Source organism: Equus przewalskii, chromosome 15 (assembly GCF_037783145.1).
Source record: "Equus przewalskii isolate Varuska chromosome 15, EquPr2, whole genome shotgun sequence".
In the NCBI taxonomy this organism is placed as follows: Eukaryota; Metazoa; Chordata; class Mammalia; order Perissodactyla; family Equidae; genus Equus; species Equus przewalskii.
Genome location: NC_091845.1, coordinates 7,193,222 through 7,211,743, shown reverse-complemented (window position 1 = coordinate 7,211,743; position 18,522 = coordinate 7,193,222). Strand labels below are relative to the sequence as shown.

General features: G+C 44.1%; 1 protein-coding gene across 13 annotated transcripts in view; it reads left to right on the top strand.

Annotated features, from left to right (window-relative positions):
• Positions 1–18,522, top strand: part of ATG7 (autophagy related 7) — a 350,405-nt gene that overhangs the window by 116,009 nt on the left and 215,874 nt on the right. For all 13 annotated transcript variants that reach the window (XM_070574735.1, XM_070574734.1, XM_070574741.1 and 10 more), the window contains 4 exons: positions 4,943–5,060; positions 6,942–7,019; positions 10,416–10,532; positions 11,773–11,922. In XM_070574735.1, coding sequence (XP_070430836.1) covers positions 4,943–5,060; positions 6,942–7,019; positions 10,416–10,532; positions 11,773–11,922 — 463 coding nt within the window. The remainder of the gene's footprint in view (positions 1–4,942; positions 5,061–6,941; positions 7,020–10,415; positions 10,533–11,772; positions 11,923–18,522) is intronic.

Here is an 18,522-nt window from a genome sequence, read left to right as displayed (position 1 = left end):
TTCTCAGCTTCGGTTTCCTCATCTCTAACTCTTAGCTTCTAATGTTTCTTCCAGTTTTTAAAGTCTATGATTTTCTGAGTCCCTCTTTCTTAGAATGGTTGGTGCTATGGTCTGAATGTTTGTGTCCCCTTCAAAATTCATGTGTTGAAAACCCAATGCCCAAGGTTACAGTATTAGGGGGTGGGGCCTTTGGGAGGTGATCAGATAATGAGGGCGTTGCTCTCATGAATGGGCTTTGTGCCCTTATCAAAGAGGCCCCAGAGAGCTAGGCTGCCTCTTCCACTATGTGAGGGCATAGCTGAGAGTGGGCCGTCTGCGCCTGGAAGAGGGCCTCCTCCAGAACCCGACCGTGCTGTCACCTTGATCTTGGACTTCCAGCCTCGAGAGGTGTGAGAAATACATTTCTGTTTGTAAGCCACCCAGTCTGTGGTATTTTGTTATAGCAGCCCGGGCAGATTAAGACAATTAGAAAGTTTAATGAAAGCACTTGGAGTTCCTTAGAAGAAATAATTTATATTTAAATTATTTTCATTATTGTTGTTCTTTCTTTGTTTTTATTGCTGTACATCTGCATGGGTTTGTAGGGAAAATCTTTATGAATTTATTCATCAGATACTGAGTGCCTCTTATGTGCAGGATGTGTAGGTATCGGGAATACAAAGACTTTCAAAACCTAGAGCTCTGGAGGACCTCTCAATAGAGGTAGAAGACAGCTATTTGCATTATGGTGTGCTCTGTGCTATAATACATGTGGAGAGGTAATAGTTATTTCTGAAATACTTACTGATTGCTTCCTCTGTATCTTAATAATAGAGCATGCTAGGCACTGGGAAGACAGAGAGGAATAAGACACAGTTGAAGAGCTAACAGTCCTAGTACTCATTTATAGATGCCAAGAGTATCTCAGCTTTGCGTAACACCAGGTAAATCCCTCTTACTCTGCGTCCCTGGAAGTCTGCTGGGTCTCTGCCAGAAGCTGGCAACACAGGATCCTATTCTCTACATTGTATTAGGTGAGTATTAGGTGAGTTATCAGTCAAGTAGTATTTTTTAAAGAGTGGCACCTGAGCTAACAGCTGTTGGCAATCTTTTTTTTTCTTCTTCTCCTCAAAGGCCCCTAGTACATAGTTGTACATTCTAGTTGTGGGTCCTTCTAGTTGTGCTATGTGGGATGCCACCTCAGCATGGCTTGATGAGCAGTGCTAGGTCCACGCCCAGGATCCGAACCGGCGAAACCCTGGGCCACTGAAGCTGGAGTGCGCAAACTTAACCACTTGGCCACGGGACCCGCCCCTCAAGTAGTATTTTATCAGGCACCAACTGTCTTGTGCTGGAAGGTGCTGAATCAGATCCAAAAATGTAATGGCTCAAACACAAAGGAAATTTATTTCTTGCCCATTTATTAGTCTAGGGTGAGAGTCCAGTCTTATTCCCCCTTGTGGCAGGGCTTGCCTTTGTGTGCTGCATAAGACTGAATTGTCACCTCCATGTAACAATAGATAGAAGGAGAAAGAGAGCCAGGGTGAAAACAGGTGGAAGAGACACACTCAGTCTCTAAAATGCCCTAATGGGGTGGGGACACACATCACTCCACTCAGATTCTGTTGGAGGGAGCACAGGCCTCAATTCTCTTACAAGGAAGACTGAAATGTGCCCAGCTACAAGCATCATGTATATATTCTATTTCTGTTTAAGAAGAGGAGAATAGATTTTGGTGGACAATCTGTTATCAAGTGAAACTGGTAAAAAAAAAATTCTTTCCTTAGGTCTCTTTCCCTTGAACACATATGTTTTTAGTTGTAAGAAATATTTTTTCTTTTCTAAGCCTCAAATTGGACTTAATCAGAGAAATAGAAAGTATAACACTTGCCCTCAAAGAACTTAAAAAGTTTCTAAGGTGGGCCAGACCTGGTTGCCTAGTGGTTAAGTTCAGCATGCCCCACTTCAGCAGCCTGTGTTTGGTTCCCGGGCATGGACCTACGCTGCTCTGTTAGCAGCCATGCTGTGCTGGCAGCCTACATGCTAAAAAACAGAGAAAGATTAGCACGGATGTTAGCTCAGGTTGAGTCTTCCTCAGCAAAAAAAAAAGTAGCTAAGGAAATAAGACTCATTTGCAAAATCACCTCTGCAGGGCACAGGCTGTATCTTATTCTCTGCTCCCTCGCTAGCACCTAACACGGATCTGATGTGTACTAGTTGCTCAAATAATTGTTGGATTCAATTACAAGCAGTCTAAGTGCATGGCTGTCAAAATAAGATGAGGTGTGGTTGATGGAAAGATGCCAATGGACTCTGTTAGAGGATGTTATAAATAGGAACTCAGATTATTATGGAAAGCAGATGATAAAGCAGCATGCCCCGAGACTGAATGTGACTTCCCAGGTTTGCAAAGTTCCTGGGGGCATGCAAATTGATGTACATGCAGCAGAGATTCCTCCAGGTGTGAAAAGCAACCTCTGCCCTTCTTCTGGGAGATTATTCCATCCCGGCCACCTCCGCTACCTGTCTGTTATGGGGGCTCTGGCCACATGCTTGCCTTTGGCCAAGTGTAAATAACGGGGACAAAACAGCCTCAGGACTCTCCTGAGTAATCGCCTCGAGACTGAGTGAAGTGAGTTTCTAGCGGGTAACGTCCCCAAGCAGGCCCGGCTTTAGGCCTCCGTGACGTCCGTTCTTTGCCAGGTTAGCGCACATCATTGTGAGTTCACTATTAGCTCTAGGATATGGGGCGGATTTCTAATTCTGATTTTTTTAACAGCTTTATTGAGATATAATTTACATACCATAAAACTCATCCTTTAAAAATGTTCAATTCAGTGGTTTTTAGTAGCTTGTATGACCGCCACCACTATCTAATTGCAGAACACTTTCATTACCCCTGAAAGAAACCGTGTACCCATTAGCAACCACTCTCCATTCCTCCCTTGTGCTTCCCCCCAACTCTAGGCGACCACGAACCTGCTTTCTGTTTCTATGGATCTGCCTATTCTGGACATTTCATATAAATGGAATCGTAGGAAACTAAACCAATAAGTGTCCCAAGGCCAGGATTTGGACTAAATTCTCGTTTCCAAGTCTAGGGCTCTTTCCACTCCTCATCGGAGCCACCTCTTTGTGGAACAAGTGAAACTTGAACCTTGAGAAGCTGGTAGAATGGCTTTGCCTCCCATCATCACTTTTTAAATTTGTTTCCCTGACCATTTCCCGTGGTGGAACTTTAGTCATCAAAATGCTTCTCCTTTGAAACTTCATCTTGTCGTCACCAGTTAACTTGCATGAGCACTGATGTTCTAGGCGTGTAGCTGTCCTGGCAGTTGCTTGAATTCTTGAGACGTAGTTTCCTCCACTCTTGGAGTGAGGCTTTGGCATGGCATTCACACACCGAGGACATTTGGACATGTCCTCTTGTGCTCGTATCCATATTAGATCATAGCATCCTTCCTTCTGTTTCAGCACTAATTTCATAAAGCCAAGTCTGAATGTAGAAGGCCTAGTTTACCAACTACCCTGCTTCTTCCTTCTCTCTAGGCTTAATCTCGCCCCTTTGTGATTTCTTTTTCTCTTCAAGTCTATCTGTGATGGCCTCATCTCACCTGAACGAAAAATATTCATTTATTGGAATAGAGTGGTGATGGATAACCTATGATTTGCTGACTCACCAGCTCCCTAAGGAAGACTCTGGCCGTTGAAAGTGATTTCTCCCCCAGGACCTGGTGTTTGAGCCTTACAGATGGCGTTTGGCAGAGCCTTCCTCACTCACTGCATCCCTCCATACATATTCTAGGTTTAGATCACTTCTCCTTGCAGCCCCCCTGAATCCAATTTTATGCAGATTTCAAAGGAAGAGACACTGGGTCTTGTAAACCATATGGCTGCCATCAGTGTAATCAATAAAAATGCATTCTCTCTGCAGTAGTAGTAAGTGACAACAATATTAGGCTACTAATGAAATGGATCTTTTCATTGAGCATCTGTAACTTCTGAAACACAAGTTAATCATTTCAGAGAAGAGACCAGATTTTTCCACCTCTGAGTTTGTATTCAGAATCGACTCATCTTTTCCTCTCCTGACTTGAATTGCTCTGAAGACCCTGAGGCCTTTGGGGGCAGTGTCGACTGTGACATACTTGTGGCACAGATGATTGGCAGGTAGCCCAAGTGTAACACATTTTGTCTGTGTGACTCGCATAGCCAGCAGGGGTTTGCTCAGCAGCAGTGCTGTGCAGAGCCTGTTGAACTGGGCTAGGTCTGGGGACGGTCAGAAGAGGGAGGCATGCTCCCTGCCCTCGAGCAGCTTACTGTCCTCCAGTCAGGTGTATGTGACTGTCGGTCTTGAAAACTCTCTAAAATATGCTCAGTTTAATGCACCAACCATTACCAGAAAAAATGGGAGATGGCTTCCTGGAGGAGGAGGGTTTGAAATAGGCCGAGGGGGCCTTGAAGCCTGGAGGGCTTGAGTGAGGAGTGGACAGCACAATACCTTGGAGTCAACTAGTTCTGACTTTCAGTTCCAGCTCTGCCTATTCTTATATGACGTTAGCAAGTTATTTAAACCTTTAAATGGAGGAACAAGCTGTTATGTGAATTCAGACCTTGTACAGTTCCCAGCACAATAGAAGCTCAATAAATGATGTTTCCCATTTAGGTTAAAGATGGGAAAGAAGGAAAAATAGGAAATGAACTTATGTTTGAGGGGCAATGGAATAACAGCATGCTGAGAGATTAGGGTAAAAGGAACATAGAGGCTTTTTTGGGGTACAGTGCCTGTTTTTGGTTGTTAAATGATGATATTCATCTTTTCCCAAAGAAATGTACAATCGATCTTCTCCTTGCCCTACAGAGCACTGTCCTTTGTCTCCCACTGCTGTGCTGGTTCGTTTGTCACTCCCTGGCTCTCTGAGTCCCAGCTGTGCCTGCTTAACCGTGTTTCTCTCGTATCCAGGAGTGCCCCCACCCCAGCTCACTGCTGCCCGGCCATTGGAACACTGTATAACACCAACACCCTTGAAGCTTTCAAGGCTGCGGATAAGAAGCTACTTTTGGAACAAGCAGCAGACGAGGTTAGCTGGGAAAGCGTGATGTATGCATCATATTTTCTGTGGTCGCGACAGGCAGGCTGTTTCTGGTCAGGTGCATGGGTCTGTCCTAGAAACTAGTAGGTAGTCAGTACCCCAAGGTAGTTGTGGGCTTCTGTGTTGCTGGGAAGGGCAGAGTGGAGACATTCAGGCTCTCACCTGAGGATAGGCTGGCAATTCATGCCAGGGCAGTGTGAAAAGCTTTGCTGCTGATCTCCAGTTAGCATTCTGAAGCAGTTTGACCTCTCTGCGAGTTGTGTTCCTGTGTCTGAATGCATTTGGGTTCTCTGTTCTTTGTGCCCCTTGGAGAGGCTTTCCAGCCTAAGCACTGTAGTGCTGTCAGAGATGATCATATAGCGTCTCCAGGATCCTCAGCACTAAGTCTAAACTGCTCCATCTGATTTACAGGACCCCTCGGGGCCTGGCCTCTGTGGCCTCTCTGTGCTGTCACTCTTATCCCTCCTCCTCTGACTCAGTCACAGCAAATCACTCCTAATTCCTTCCTTCACCTACTCTTTGTTCTCTCCTTTACCTTTGGCACATGATGTTCTCTCTTCCTGGAATGTCTTTCCTTTACTTCTTCACGTCTGAGTTAGCGTGAGGATAGGGGGATAGTTTATCCCATCCTCTCAACCCACTTAATCAAGTGTTGTTCACACTAGTCTTATAAAACAAAGGAGTCTTATTTATGTGGGTGCCATGGTCTGAGAAGCGAGTCTCCCTCCTTTGGTGCTGAGGTGGGCGTCCCTTTCCTCCCTCACAATGGATACAGTGTGTGACTCAGGTGATGATCTGAGTCTTCGTTGGATGATCCTCCAAGGATGTTCTTGTCTCCCTGACGTGTGGCTTGACTGCTCCTGAGCCTCCTGTCTTGGCTGCACTTTTAAAAAGCTGTCTGCAAAGAGTTGGGTCAGGTCTTACTCTATCATTGAAAACAGCAGGTTGCTCCTCACAGGAATCCTAGCCCTTCCCCGGGGCTCAGCCTTCCCCTGGCAGTCTCCCCGCCACAGCTTAGCAGAAGCAGGAGCCTGCTCTTCAGTGGTTCAGCTCCTCCAAGGTTATGACTTCAATAGCAAGAACTTCTCTTTGCTTCTTTCCCTCTTCCACCCATTTGGGGGCAATGGCTTTTATTGGTCCAACAGTTTGTGTTGCTTAGTGACACAATGTTTAGCAACTAATCTTAGCTACTAAAACATCTTGTGACCAGCAGCTGCTGCTTCCAGTCACAAAACTTGCTGAGTACTCATAAACTTGAAATTTGTTCTCTTTCCTTCATGTCTCAGGGCAATATAATCCCAAATAAGACTTTAAGAAATCCCCTATACGTGGTTCAGATCACTCCTGGAGCCTCTCCCTGGCTCTTTTCCCTCTTACTTCCCCAGCCAAGATGGTGCTCCTCCCAGGAATTCTACATCCTTCTGCGATAGCGCATCCTGCCTGGTGGTGTTCTCGGACATTGATGCCTCTCTGTCTCTCATGAGACTATAAGGTTCTCGAGGGTAGGAACTGTGTGTTTTAGTTCTGTAACCCCAGTGTGCCTGGTGTGTAGTGGACGATAAGTAAACACTTGTTGAAGGAAATAACGAAGGCATGAAAATGGCCTGATTGCTTCCTCTGATGCTGAGACCCACTGAGAGGAGCTTCTGGGTTCTCTCGCTTTCCTCAGCCTCTGCAGGGACTGTGGCTGGTGGAGAGGCCGTGTGAAGTGGGCAGAGTGCGTAACGACCCGCTTGGTTGCCTGGGATAAGTGGTGCTAGGCCTCTAGGAAAGAAGAGCTTGGTGCTTTTCAGCTCTGTACTTTGCTTGAGAGTGAGAAGCTCCGAGACGCCTGATCACCTGCCCTGACGCTTTTCTTTCTTCTGGCAGATATGGGAATCCATAAAATCGGGCGCTGCCCTCGAAAACCCTGTCCTCCTCAACAAGTTCCTCCTCTTGACATTTGCAGTAAGTAAATGGACCCATGTTCACATTTAGATTGCTCGAATGCCCTGGCCAAACCCAGTGTGCTGATAGAACAGTGGGCTCTCGTTTCCCTGAAGCTATCACCTTGTGTTAGTCAGATGATGACTGTTTAAGAAAAGCTCATTTGGTTAGTGGTCCAACAGTGCTGGCACTTAGTACCAGTGCAAAATTAACGCCTTCTTATTGATCATCCTGGTATGGTCATACACTGGTAGTAGTTGCATGGTTTATGTAGCACAGTGACCCAACTCTTGTCATTCAGGACATGATAGTCAGGTTCAGGGAGCAGTGGGCCCTTGTTGCCGACGTCTTCGTTAAATACAGTCCTGCAGAGCTTAGTTGCTGGGTCCATTAACAGAAGGAAAAGGTGGTGTCTTGGGGATCCCGACCATCCCCAAGCGTTTTCTGGGCTAGAGGAGATCATACTACATAGTTTGACTAGACAGTTACATTTTTTTGAGAAAGAAAAATGTTTTATGTAAGTGAGATCTAATTAAAATGAACATTAGGGGCAGCTTTGAAGAGGAAAAGAGATCACAATAGGGTAACATCTGCTACCTAGGAAAGTAAAAGGACCTGGTCTCCGTGATGGGGAAAGTAGGGAAAAGGTGAGGGTTGATTATGGAAGGACCAGCTACACACACACACACACACACACACACACACGTATATATATACGCATATAAGTATATGTGTGTGTATCTCTATATATCTACATGTAAAACTAATTTATCCCTTACAGTTATGTTGACTGTACACTATCTTGTTAAGTGTGTGTTCTATAGACCCTTGTGCATCCAGGCTGTTTTCAATATTCACAATTAAAAAATTGTTGCTGTGAAGAATATTGGCCATGCTGATCTTTTTTTCCTGTTCATTTTATTTCTTTAGATTATATTCTGTGGAGCAGGCATATAAGCATATTGATGTTGATATGTATTATGTGTTGTCACCACAGCTTCATCAGCTTTGGGTATTAATCCTCTTCCCCACATTTTTCTCTTTTTTTTTTTTTTGCTGAGTTACAGGTCTTGCCTTTCTTCCTCCCCCACGAACTAATTCTCCATCTCTTCTGAAGGCTGCCTCTCTGATTTACTGAGGGAATGACAGGAATCAAACTGGAGGCCTTGCCAAAGGGTGGCTGTCTACAAGGAGCACATTTTCTAGCCAGTTATAAAGCTTTCTGTGCAATAGTAGGGGAGATAGAAAAATGTTTAAATTCTTCATGAGATTACTAGGTGTAATTTGGCATTGATAATTTGTCTGTAAATTTGAGTGATTTTGTAAATTCGCTATTGGTATAGATATAAGTCATGCTTGTTAAAGATTTCTAGTTTTGTTACTTTAATGTCAATACTTTTTCTGTATCAAGAATTCTAGTTAGTAGAATCCAGTTGGCAATTTAAATAGAAAAATAACATTAGTTCTTAAAGTTTTAAGGCATTTCCTAGAGTCAGTGTGTATGTTAGCCTTGTTGCCTTTTTTACTGTGCATTCTTAGCCTGCCTTTAAAAAAAATTAAGTCTCTATCTTTTAAAATCTTCAGACACAAAAGGCTTTATGTTTAATTCAGTTGAGGTCCTTTGTATCCTAAAAAACATCCTGAGAAATTCAAGCCTTCTGACTTTTGAAGATGGCCTGATAAAGCTTCTTAGAAATCGCCAAGTCCTCCGTCTTGAATCATTTAACCTTTTCCTAAAGATCAGTTATGACAAATCATTTAAGTACAAAGAAGAGAGAATAATCTCTGGAGGAGGTGTTTTTGCTTTTATTTCTGCTGTTTTTAGGACTCAGAGAAACAGACACTTCACTAATTTCAGTTTTATAGTTTGTTTTGCTGTTGTCAAAAGGGGATTTGTTCTCAGTTGAACAGTTATTAGCAGAATTAGAGACTGTGGAAACTATAATTACTAGACTCTCTCATCTGGACGCACATTTATGTACAAGTTTATATTTAAAAAGTCATCTAGTATGGTTCCATTTATATGAAAAGTCCAGAAAAGGCAAATCCGTAGAGACAGAGAATAGATTGGTGGTTTCCAGGGGCTGGGAAGAGCTGAGGGTGTGGGGAGTTTCTGTGAATGAGTTTTTTAACTTATGAACTAATGGGGAGTTTCTGCTATTGGAGTTTCTTTTAGGGGTTATGAAAATATTCTGGAATTGGTGGTGATGGTGGTACAACTTTGTCAGGATACTAGGAAACTACTCAACTGTACACTTTAACAGGGTGAATTTTATGGTATGTGAATTAGTTCTCAATAAAAAGTCTTCTAACCACCATCTACTCAAAACTCTTAGCAAGATTCAAGAAGAAATATTAATTACCCAAATAAACTACATTGTGGTCAGTGCTAACAGACTGGTGAGGATGCTGTCACATACCCACATAACTGTGGGATCCTACCACATGAGTGATTCAGGCCACACATGCTGCAGGCATCCAGAGGCAAGAGCATTCAGCCTGAGTGGGCACAGTATCTAGGACAGCGTCACAAGTCAGTGCCCCTGCATCGCTTCCCCTGGTGGAGAAGCAGTCAGATACACCTCTGAAGATGTAATCTCTTATGTCATCGATGCTCCTTAGTTCTTAGACCCTCTTCTGTGACTCATACAGTTAATCATGTACTCACTTTATCTCTGCTCCACGCAGAGAGTGAGCTGCCCAAGGGCTGCACTGGGTTTTAGTCATCTTCTTATCAGAGTGTCCAATGTTTTGACTTGTCCATAGCAAGTGCTTAATAGTTGTTGACTTGAATTTCGCCAATAAGGCGTTTCTGAAAGCAACGTTGTATTATCTCAGGCATATGTAGGTTATGAATAGCACAACTTCTTTAATAGCATGCTTAATTCATCTGATTGTAAACAGAATGAGACTGTGTTTGGAGGGCATGCCTCCACAGATGGAACATTGAGTATGTGTGGACAAAAGCTTAAGTTTTGGAAGCAGGATTCTGCTCCCCTCTCTGCCACTTATTATCTTTGTTTTGTTCAAGTTCTTCACCCCTCTCTAAGCTCCAGTTTTCTGTCTATAACATGGGATGATAGTAGTTCCTTTCCAGGGTGGTTTTTGTGTATTAAACAGTGATGACGATATTGTCAGTTACTGATTGAACACTTTTTGTTAGCAAGTGGCCAATAAGTACATTATGTTTATCATGATATTTTAGCGTGTGGTGTGTGGGACTATTTTGGGATAAAGACATAAATTCTGTATTTTATCATGAGTTCTTTCGGAGATGAGAATTTCTGACAAGCTGGTCATATCTTGTTTGTGTCAGTTTTTCTGTCTTACGTGGCTATGGGAAGTTAAGTTAATAGATGAATTTCAGTTTAATCATTGGTACTATTCTGATGTCCTATGTTATATTTTTTCTTCTAGGATCTGAAGAAGTACCACTTCTACTATTGGTTTTGCTCCCCCGCTCTCTGCCTTCCAGAGAGTATACCCCTCATTCAGGGACCAGAGGGCTTGGATCACAGGTTTTCACCAAAACAGGTATCAAGAAATAAAACAAAATGCTGGTAAAATTGGGTTTAACGTGTATGAGTAGATTATCTAGCTCATTCTAAAGACAGATAGGCACTTGTCTGGATGAAGAGATGGTTACTGTGGAATCCTCCAAAGATAGTACTAGGAACAGACTTCTTCACCAACTGTTCGTAAAATCATTTTGAAGAAATAGTGAGCAATACTTTTCCAGGTTTTCTGTGACATTTGGTGAAATGCTCAGTCAGTAAGGAGGAATTATAAGAACATTTTGAAATACTGCAAGGATTTGCCAATATGTGGTCTTGACTTTCAGTGTGGGAGATGATAAGGCAATATACTTTGGGAAGACAGTCTTTGAAACCAAAGAGAAGACGTTCTCCTACCCTCATACCAAGTTGCAGAACTTCTGCATCATGATGCAGAGCTAGTCTTTGCAGTTTAAGAAAGAAAATGAGATTGTTGGAGATGGTCCCAAGAAGGGCAATGAAAATGATCAGACTGGTAGAACAGACCCTAAACTAAAGAATTCTGATTGTTGTTGAGGCAAAGATTGAGTGACAAGATGATTTGAATTCATGAAGTACATCAATCACTAAAACCCTGAATTCTAAAGCCAGGGAGAAGCCCTTATTGATTAAAAAATCCTGAGTTTATTTAGGACAAATCAAAGGTTGTGGTATCGTGGAAGTATTTCCTAAAAAGAAATATAAGTAGGGAAAAGAATTTTGCCTGCAGATTGACTGCTGATGGATGAAAATGTTCTGAAATTATTGTAGTGATGGTTGCATAATCCTGGGAACACGCTAAAAACAGCTTTGAATTGTGCACTTGAAATGGGTGGATTGTATGGTAAGTGAAGTATGTCCCAATAAAGCTGTTAGATTATGGAAAGGTTCAAAAGGTGAAATGCATCCATGGTAGATTCATGCTTGGTTATTTCAGGAGAGAAATCATGTTTGGATACCCCTCTAGACCTTTGTGGTTGACATCTTAGGGAACCACCACACTGTACCATAAATGTCCCCTTGTGCCCCTGTTGAAGACACACTGCCATGCACGTGGAAAGTGTTTATAGAAGTGAAGTGGTATGATTTTTTATTTTATGTTCATTTGCTACAAAAAGAGTAACAGGGATGTGATCAGTCGTTTCCAGTCTTCTGGCTTGAAAGTACCTTTTATGTTAATTTTAGGCTCAGAACTAGGTATGTAATTGTCTGGAGAATAATGCAATGTTTCCTGTTTTCAGATTCAAGCTCTTCAGCGTGCATATGATGATCTTTGTCAAACAGAAGGAGTCCCAGCGCTACCTTACTTCTTAATCAAGTATGATGAGAACACGGTGCTGGTTTCCTTGCTTAAACACTACAGTGATTTCTTCCAAGGTCAAAGGACGAAGGTCAGAGAAACTTTGAGTATCATTTTATTATCCAGTAAAAAAATATCTGAGATTTGTGTTATAGTAGACCACTGCAAAATTCAAACTCATTTAGGTTTCTTTAGCCCTCCAAAGGATGTTTCAGAACATTTCTTTCTCTTCACCCTCTCCCGCCCCTGCAGTTCCCAAATGAGCTCCTCCTCCAGATTTTCCTAGTCTGTGACACCTCAGGGTAGTCTTGGGATTCCTCACTTCCTGTCAGTGATAAAGTTATTTCAGTTTTCCTTCCTGATCTGTTTTGTATCTATGTTTTGATTTATTCCCAGAGCTGCCACTGTAGTTCAGGCCCTGATTCTCTCACTCCTGGACACTTAGAGTCCTCTTGCTTCCATCTTGCACAGCACCGCAGTGGAAGACTCTCCTCAAACTGCTCGCATTCGCTGTATCATTCACTGATCGAGAGGCAGTGGTATCTTCCTTCTGGCTCCAAGCTACCTCTCCTGCCTCATCTTCCACTGTCTTCCTCGTAAGGCATTGCTCCAGCTAAGCTTCTCTGTTTTTCGCTGACAACCCCCCTAATCAAACATACCTAGAACTTTTTCTATATCTCTCTTTGTCCTCGCATTGTATCATCTTCCTGAAACCTATTCTACCTGTGAAAATCCTAGGAAACTCTCTCCTTGTTGAAATCCTGCCTCTGTGGTGAAGCCTTCTCATGGTGTTGCTTGTGTGATCCGTCCCTTTCTGACTCACAGCACTTACTCCCTGATCCTCATTCACTGCTCCACCCCCTTGTACTAATGACTTGTCAGGCTGTGTTAGCCTGTAAGCTCCTAGAGGGCAGGGACGTGTCTGATGTGTCTGTGCCACACAATGTCTAGCGCTTGTCTGAGGCCCTCAATAAAATTCTTTTGAATAAGTAAAAGAGTACTATAAGTATCTTTTCGATGTGATGAGGTGTATCGTAAGCTGTCTTAGCCATATAGGAGATTGTAAAATATAAAAAATTGATGAGTGTTATCAAGTTCTGAAATCGAGTGGGATCATTTCAATAGCTGTGTAGATATATCAGAGCTGAGAAGAGAGAGACCTCTGACTGACGCCCTGATGATTCCTTAGCCTGAACTCAGGAAAAACCTTTTTAAAGTTCATTTCTTTCTCAACTACATTAGTATTTGCTTTTTCACAGGGAGCCCTTTTTAAACTGATGACTGAGGATTGAATTTTTATTAACATTCTGTTTTCTCCCAGGCAATTTCACAGAACTTTGGCTAAATTAGTAGCAACGAGACCAACCATTAATGATTTGAAGTCCAGTCTGGAGTGAGGCCCTGCTGTGACGGCGGGCAGGTTGAAGCGGCCTGGTAGCCCAGGTTGTGTGTGGTGTATAAGTGGGCCTCCTGCAAAGGGCGGCTCCACCAAATACTAACAATTTGCAGAGCCCTTCACAGTTTAAAAGGGGCTTTCACATACTCCCTCTTGTAATGACTTGGTGAAATTGGTGTTGTTAGGATCTGCATTTTCTGTTTGACAAAAATGAGACTCAAAGTCACAGAGCCACATTGTCTCTGTTTCTAAAGCCTGTGCACTTTGTTCCATCCCATTCTCACTTCATTCGGGTAAAAGCAGTCTCTGCTTGACCCTTGGAATGGGATAGATCTGGATTTGACACCCAGCATTGCCACTTAGTAGCTCCGTGACCTTGAGGGAATCGCGTGACCTTTCTTCACCTTAGTCTGGCTGTTAAATGGTGGTAATACTACTTCCTTCAAGGCTTTGTGAAAATTCAGCATGGTACTGTGAACAAAAGGCCCAGTGCATAGCAGGCGCTCCATATGAATCCACTTCCTTTCTTCCTCACCAGCAGCATATTTTCAAACACTGAGCAAATCTCTGGAGTCTCCTTTGAAGTGCGCAGGGTGAGTTTACCACTGCCCTGACCCTGCCCTGAGACCAGCCACCTGCCATGTTCAGTCACTTGGTGAGCGTTGTGTCTCAGGAAAGCCTGGAATTGCTCAACGCATCTGCTGAGCACCTCCTTATGGGCCAGAAATTGTGAGATATGATTCTACCTCTTCTCATGGAGTCTGGGGTCTTCTGGGAGAGATGAGACATCGACTTGGGGAAAGTTAACTAGAAATTCAGGTAACGGAAGAGAAGTGCCAACGAAATGCTACAGATAATCAGATGATAGTTTGGTTGTTTATCTATGCCTTGTCTTGTTCTAGGAAGGATAGCCAGAAGCTGTGCAGACTGGTGGCCTCATAGATGTTTCATGGCCTCCTGGCTGACCTTTCTATCTGTGGTCCTGAATGTCCCATCCAGCCCTACACTGCTGCCCAAATGCATTTTTTTAAAGTGAAAATTTGACCGTGTTACTATTCTACTTAAAACCCTTCTGTGGTTCCTGTCAGGATAAAGTTAAAACTACTTAGGTTGGCATTCGAGGCCTCTTCAAACCTGGCTCCTGCCTGTCACTCTAGCCTCATCTGGTATTCCCCAGGATGCATCCTATGCTCTGGCTGCAACTGTGCCCTCCAAATGCTCCATGCTTTTCCCCTCATCTCTGTGCCTTCTGACTTGCCTTCCTCTGTCTCCCTTCACCTGGCTCCTGCCTCACCGCCCTTTCTGCTCCATCACTCTGGGAAGTGCTGGCCCATTCCTGTACTGCGTGATGTCCCTCTTCTGTGTTCTGGGAGCAGCCTCTCTCCCCGCACTGACTGAGCTCTAGTGTAATTGTTGGTTTGCTTATCTGCCTGTCCCCATCCCCGACCAGCCTGTGAGCACTTGAGCACACTGTACCCTGAACATTTAGTGTAATGCTGGACACCGAAAGGGCACGGGGTGGGTGAATGTTGAGGGGTAGAGAGTTCATTGTACACTGGTATTGTCACAGAAGGCTTCAGGGGGAAGTAGGACTTCAGCAGAACCCTGAAGAAGTGATTTCTGTGAAACCTGTACATCACTTCCCTTAAAGTCCTTCCTGCCTTTATGGCATTAATCTAGTTCACTCTCTAGCAGAAGTCCGGTTTCTCTTTAGTGTTCCTTGAGTCATGAAGTCTCCTTTCAGGTTTTTACGCTATTCTTCCAGAAACAGGCATTCTTCTCAGTGTGAACTCCTGCACTTGTGCTCTGGCTTCGTATTTCACTGTGTTTGTGCCTCCTCTTCTTACCAGGACTTTGACCCCTGCGAAGCCCCTGTTCCTCTGTGAGCCTTGGTGTCCTCATGTATAAGATGGAGAAATGTTGGAATCCCTGCAAATTTCTGTTTTTTCAGTCTGTTTTCTCTTCTGGGGCATCTCATTGCGCCCATGACTTCAGTGACCACTTTCTCCAGCCCCAAGCTCCCTCTGGACCCCAGACTGCATTATCCAACTGCCGGCTGGCCTCCTCAAATTCAGTGTGTCCAAGCTGAACTCGTCACCTTCACTGCAAATCTGATCCTCTTCTGGGCATCACTGTTTTGCAGTGACACTGCCATCCATCCAGTCACGAGAGCCAGGAATCTGGGCAGCCTGCTAGACACTGCTCTGTCCTTTACCACCCCCGTGTCTTGTGGATTTTTTGTCCTAAACCCCTCTCCCTCTGCTGCCTTTGATTTCTTCTGCCACCACCCCAATCTAAGCTACCACCATCTTTTATCTGCTTTACTGCATTAGCTTCCTAAGAGGCCTCCTTGTGTCTACTCTGGCCTCCCTCTGTCTGTCCCTGTATCAGCTGAAGCAATCTTTTGAAAAGCAAATCTGATCATGCCACTCTCAAAATAAAACATAGCAATGTGTTCTTCCCTGTGCTCTAAGAAGAATAACCAAATTCCATAATATGGCATATAAGACTCTCCATGGCCTGGCCCCTCTGCAGATCCAGCCTCAAGTCATTCCATGTTCCCTGTTGCTTTGTACCCATCACACCTCAGAGATATAGGAGCCCTCCTGCCACAGGGCTTTTGCACATGCCGTTTGCCTGGAACAGGCTTTTCCTTTCTCTTCTTCCACCTCTTCCCCTCCCTCACTCCCTCCCCTTTGCCCAGTGAAGCGTTTACTCTTTCTTTAGATTCAAACTTAATCACATTTCCTCAAGGAAAACCTCCCTGACCCCTGTAAAAAGGTTTATTCCAGCTGTCCTGGGCTCTCACAGCACTGTGTAGCTCTCCTTTGTAGTATTTAGCACAGTTGTAGTTGTACATTTTCTTGGATGGTCTTTGATTAATATCCTATCTTTGATTTCCCACCATTGCACCTGCATCCTGTGGTATTGTGCCTGGCGCGTAGAATACAATGGAAGGATGAATGCATGTGTGCAGGAGGTGTCTAAGGATTGGAGCTCACATATGTGAAGCACCTAGGTCAGTGCCTGACACACAGTAGGCCTTCAGTAAGTAGTGAGTCGCTGTTGGTGTGGCTCATTATGTTCTCTTTAATTTGAGTATTCTGCTGCCTGATTAGGGCCATGTAGTTTATAAAGGCTTTCCAAAATTGTCTGTGCACCTAAAGTTTATGTCTAATGTGAGTCACAGATGTGCACAGTAGTCTGACAGGAGACGGAATGTGGGGGAGATATATGATCTGCAAGCCAGCCCTGGTGGTCTGGTGTTAAGATTTGGCACTCTAACTCCTGCAGCCTGGGTTCTTTTCCCAGACAGGGAGCCATTCCAGACAGCTGTCTGTTGGTTGTCATACTGTGGCAGCTACATGTTGCTGTGATGCTGAAAGCTGTGCCACTGGTATTTCAAATATCAGCAGGGTGACCCATGGTGGACAAGTTTCAGTGGAGCTTCTAGACTAAGACAGACTAGGAAGAAGGACCTGGCCACCCACTTCTGAAAAAGTTGGCTGTGAAAACCCTATGAATACAACAGAGCATTGTGTAGCACTAGAAGGTGGGCGGAGGGCACAGACAGACTGGGCAGGGTTCTGGTCTGCTGTACACGGGGTCACCGGGAGTCAGAATGACTCCACAGCACTAACAAAAACATGATCTGCAATGGGTAATTTCGAGCAGTGGTTCTTAATTTGGGACAGGGGTGGAGGTGCAAATGCATAACCCTCTTTGAGAATTGGGTGGAAGCAATGGATCCTCACCCCAGAAAAATATGTTCATCTACACGTGGTTCTAATATCTAATGTCAGGGGATCCACAGAACACTGAAACCCATTCATGGATCCTATTTGGGTCCTTGGCTCGGAGGAAGATGAAGAGAAGGACAGGAGTTATCCTGCCTTGGGGGAGCGTGTGGGATTGCTGACATCAGAAGTGGGGTGGCCCATCTCTGTTCCAAGCCAGATTGGGCCCTTTGCATCCAGAAGCACTATTCACTCGTGTCTGGAGCCTCGGCTGGCTGTGAGGGAGTGGGTACCTGCACTTGAAGATGACACAGTGTCCACTTAGCCAGCGGCAGCTGCAGCTACCTTCTTCTAAGTTCTGACTCTGTGCCCACCACAGAGCTGGTCACTCACACGAGCTATCAGGCATCCTTACAACACCCCACAAAGAGAGTAGCATGTTCCCATTTTATAGATGAATAGAATGGAAATGAAGTTAGGGAATGGGAGCCTCTTCACATGTGAGTTATCTTACCTACAGTCAGAAAGCTCCCCATAATGGAAAAAGAAGCCTCCACTTGTTCCTCCCTGGCTCACAGCATGTTGTGATAGAGTAGGAAGGCCCGGCCTTGGCTCCCAACTGCAGCTTCATGAGCCGAACCCTCTGAGTCTCAATTTCCTCCTCATGTACAGCGTACAGCAATAACGCTCTCCTCCTCGTAGGTGGTTGTGAGAATTAAGAGATGATGGTTACAAACAGGCTTCATTAAGTTTTACTCATGTTATTGTTGTTCCCACTATATTTTCTTAGAATTTGTTTGTCAATTTTCATTTTCAGAGGAAAATTCTTTTCTTTGGATTAACCTCAGTCTCCAGCTCTTCTATAAAAATGGGATTTTGAGGCCCCCAAGTCATGCAGCCAATTTTACCTTTACCAAAGAAAGGCAAACTTTCTTGCCTTTTTGCTCTTCAAAAAACCTGAAGAAAGGGGCCAGCCTGCTGGCGTAGTAGTTGAGTTCACACACTCCGCTTCAGCGGCATGGGGTTCACAGGTCAGATCGTGGGTGTGGACCTAGCACCACTCATCAAGCCATGCTGTGGTGGTGTCCCACACACAAAGTAGAGAAAGGCTGGCACAGATGTTAGCTCAGTGATAGTGTTCCTCAAGCAAAAAGAGGAAGATTGGCAACAGGTGTTAGCTCAGGGCCAATCTCCCTCACAAACAAACAGAACAAAACAAAACCTGAAGAAGTTAGGTGTTGTCTGCCTGCAGGAGAAGCCCGTTCTGAGATTTGCAGGGTTATCACTTCAGAAGCCCCCAGAACATCCAGGAAGGTTTTACCAGTTCACTGATGGTGCTTTCTTTAAATTAAAGCTCAATAGCAAATGCATCTGTCATAGTTTCCCCTCATTTCATGGGTGACTTATGGTTGTTTTGGTGATTAGTGAATGCCAGACTTCTTTGACTGTTACCTGTAGTTAGAAATACCTGTTATGTTACGACTCAAGGGTCATATTTAAGTGTGCCTTTAGAGATATATACGTACACGTATAACTGAGACAGAACTTTCACAAAATG